At 62.8% G+C, this 1805-nt stretch overlaps 1 protein-coding gene across 1 annotated transcript in view; it reads right to left on the reverse strand.

Moving 5' to 3' along the window:
- Positions 1–1805, reverse strand: part of PORCN (porcupine O-acyltransferase) — a 10784-nt gene that overhangs the window by 3861 nt on the left and 5118 nt on the right. The window contains exons 4-6 of the mRNA XM_039713316.1: positions 1499–1624; positions 656–756; positions 491–567 (exon numbers count right to left, since the gene is read on the reverse strand). Of these exons, the coding sequence (XP_039569250.1) occupies positions 491–567; positions 656–756; positions 1499–1624 (304 nt within the window). The remainder of the gene's footprint in view (positions 1–490; positions 568–655; positions 757–1498; positions 1625–1805) is intronic.

A 1805-nucleotide genomic window follows, 5' to 3' on the forward strand; every position in this document is an offset into this window, starting at 1 on the left:
AGTGGGGGGCTTTGGGGGGCCAAGGGGGCTTTGGGGGTGTCCCCCAGCAGACTGGGGGGCCAGGGGGGATTCGAGGGGAGCCCAGCAGGGGTTGGGGGTGTCGCAGAGTTTTGGGGTTCCAAGGAGTCCCGGGGGGTTTTGGGGTCCCCAGGGGGGAGTTGGGATGGGGGTCTCATGTGCAGGGGGACACTGCTGGGGTTTGGGGTCCCTCACAGGCAGCAGGGCACTGGGGTGGGGTTTGGGATGCTTTTGGGATGGTTTGGGGGGTTTTTGGGGTCCCTCTCATGCAACAGGGCGCTGGGGTGATTTGAAGGGGGGGTTTGGGGGTGCCCAGGGTGGGTTTTTGGGGTGTTTTTAGGTGTTTTGAAGTGGTTTTGGGGTTTTTTAGGGTGTTTTTGGGTCCCTCACGTGCAGCAGGGCGCTGGGGTGTTTTGAGGTAGTATTTTTGGGATGTTTTTGGGGTGGTTTTTGGGTGTTTTGGGTCCCTCACGTGCAGCAGGGCGCTGGCTGCGTAGGTGCCCAGCACGGCGGCGAAGGTGCCCAGGCAGCGAGCGGTCTGGAACACGTCTGCAGGGGACACCAGGGACACCGGTGTGGGACACCGGTGTGACCAATGCGGGCTCCAGGGCACCCCCCCAGTGTCCCCAGTGCTCACAGGTGTGCAGCCAGCGGGACATGGGCAGGTTCCAGTTTGTCACCACCTCGGCCATGGAGCGCGGCAGCTCCACCCGCAGGGGCCGGGACACCGCCAGGTCCCTGGGGACACGGGGGACATCAGGGACAGTGTGACACACAGGGACACCGCCAGGTCCCTGGGGACACGGGGGACATCAGGGACAGTGTGACACACAGGGCAGTGTCACACACTCTAAGTGTCACAGTGTCACACACGTGGCAGTGTCACTGGCAGCCAGTGTCACACACTCAGTGTCACACACAGGTCAGTGTCACGCGGGTCAGTGTCACACACTATCAGTGTCACAGTGTCACGCACAGGTCAGTGTCACGCGGGTCAATGTCACACACTATCAGTGTCATAGTGTCACACTATCAATGTCACACTATCAGTGTCACACACGGGTCAATGCCACACACTAGCAGTGTCACACAGGGGTCAGTGTCACACTGTCAGTGTCACTCAGGGTGCAGTCCCCATCCCTGCAGTGTGTCCCTGTCCCCACAATGTGTCCCTGTACCTACAGTGTCCCTGTCCCCGCAGTCCCTGTCCTCGCAGTGTCCCTGTCCCCACAGGGTGTCCCTGTCCCCTCAGGGTGTCCCTGTCCCCAGTGCCGGTCCCTGCAGTGTCCCTGTCCCCACAGGGTGTCCCTGTCCCCGCAGGGTGTCCCTGTCCCCAGTCCCTGTCCCCGCAGTGTCCCTGTCCCCACAGTGTCCCTGTCCCTGCAGTGTCCCTGTCCCCGCAGTCCCTGTCCCCTCGGGGTGTCCCTGTCCCCTCAGGGTGTCCCTGTCCCCTCGGGGTGTCCCTGTCCCCATCCCTCACCAGTGCAGGTGCTCGTGGCGCTCGGTGTGGCCCGAGCCCGCCAGCGTGGCCGTGGCCTCGGACAGGAAGGCCACAAAGTAATTGCTGAAGTGGAACGAGAGGGCGCTCTCGTAGGCACGGAGCCACCTGGGACAGGGGACAGGGGACAGGGGACACGGGGGGTTTGGGGTTTGGAGGGGTTGGCGTGGTTTGGAGGAGATGCAAGGGGTTTGGGGGTGTTTGGGGGTTGTGTTTTGGGGGGTGTGAGGGGTTTGGAGAGGATGTGAGGGGTTTTGGGGGGGATTTGGGGGAGTTTGGGGTTTGGGGG

This window comes from Passer montanus, unplaced genomic scaffold, assembly GCF_014805655.1.
Source record: "Passer montanus isolate IOZ18808 unplaced genomic scaffold, ASM1480565v1 scaffold281, whole genome shotgun sequence".
NCBI lineage: Eukaryota > Metazoa > Chordata > Aves > Passeriformes > Passeridae > Passer > Passer montanus.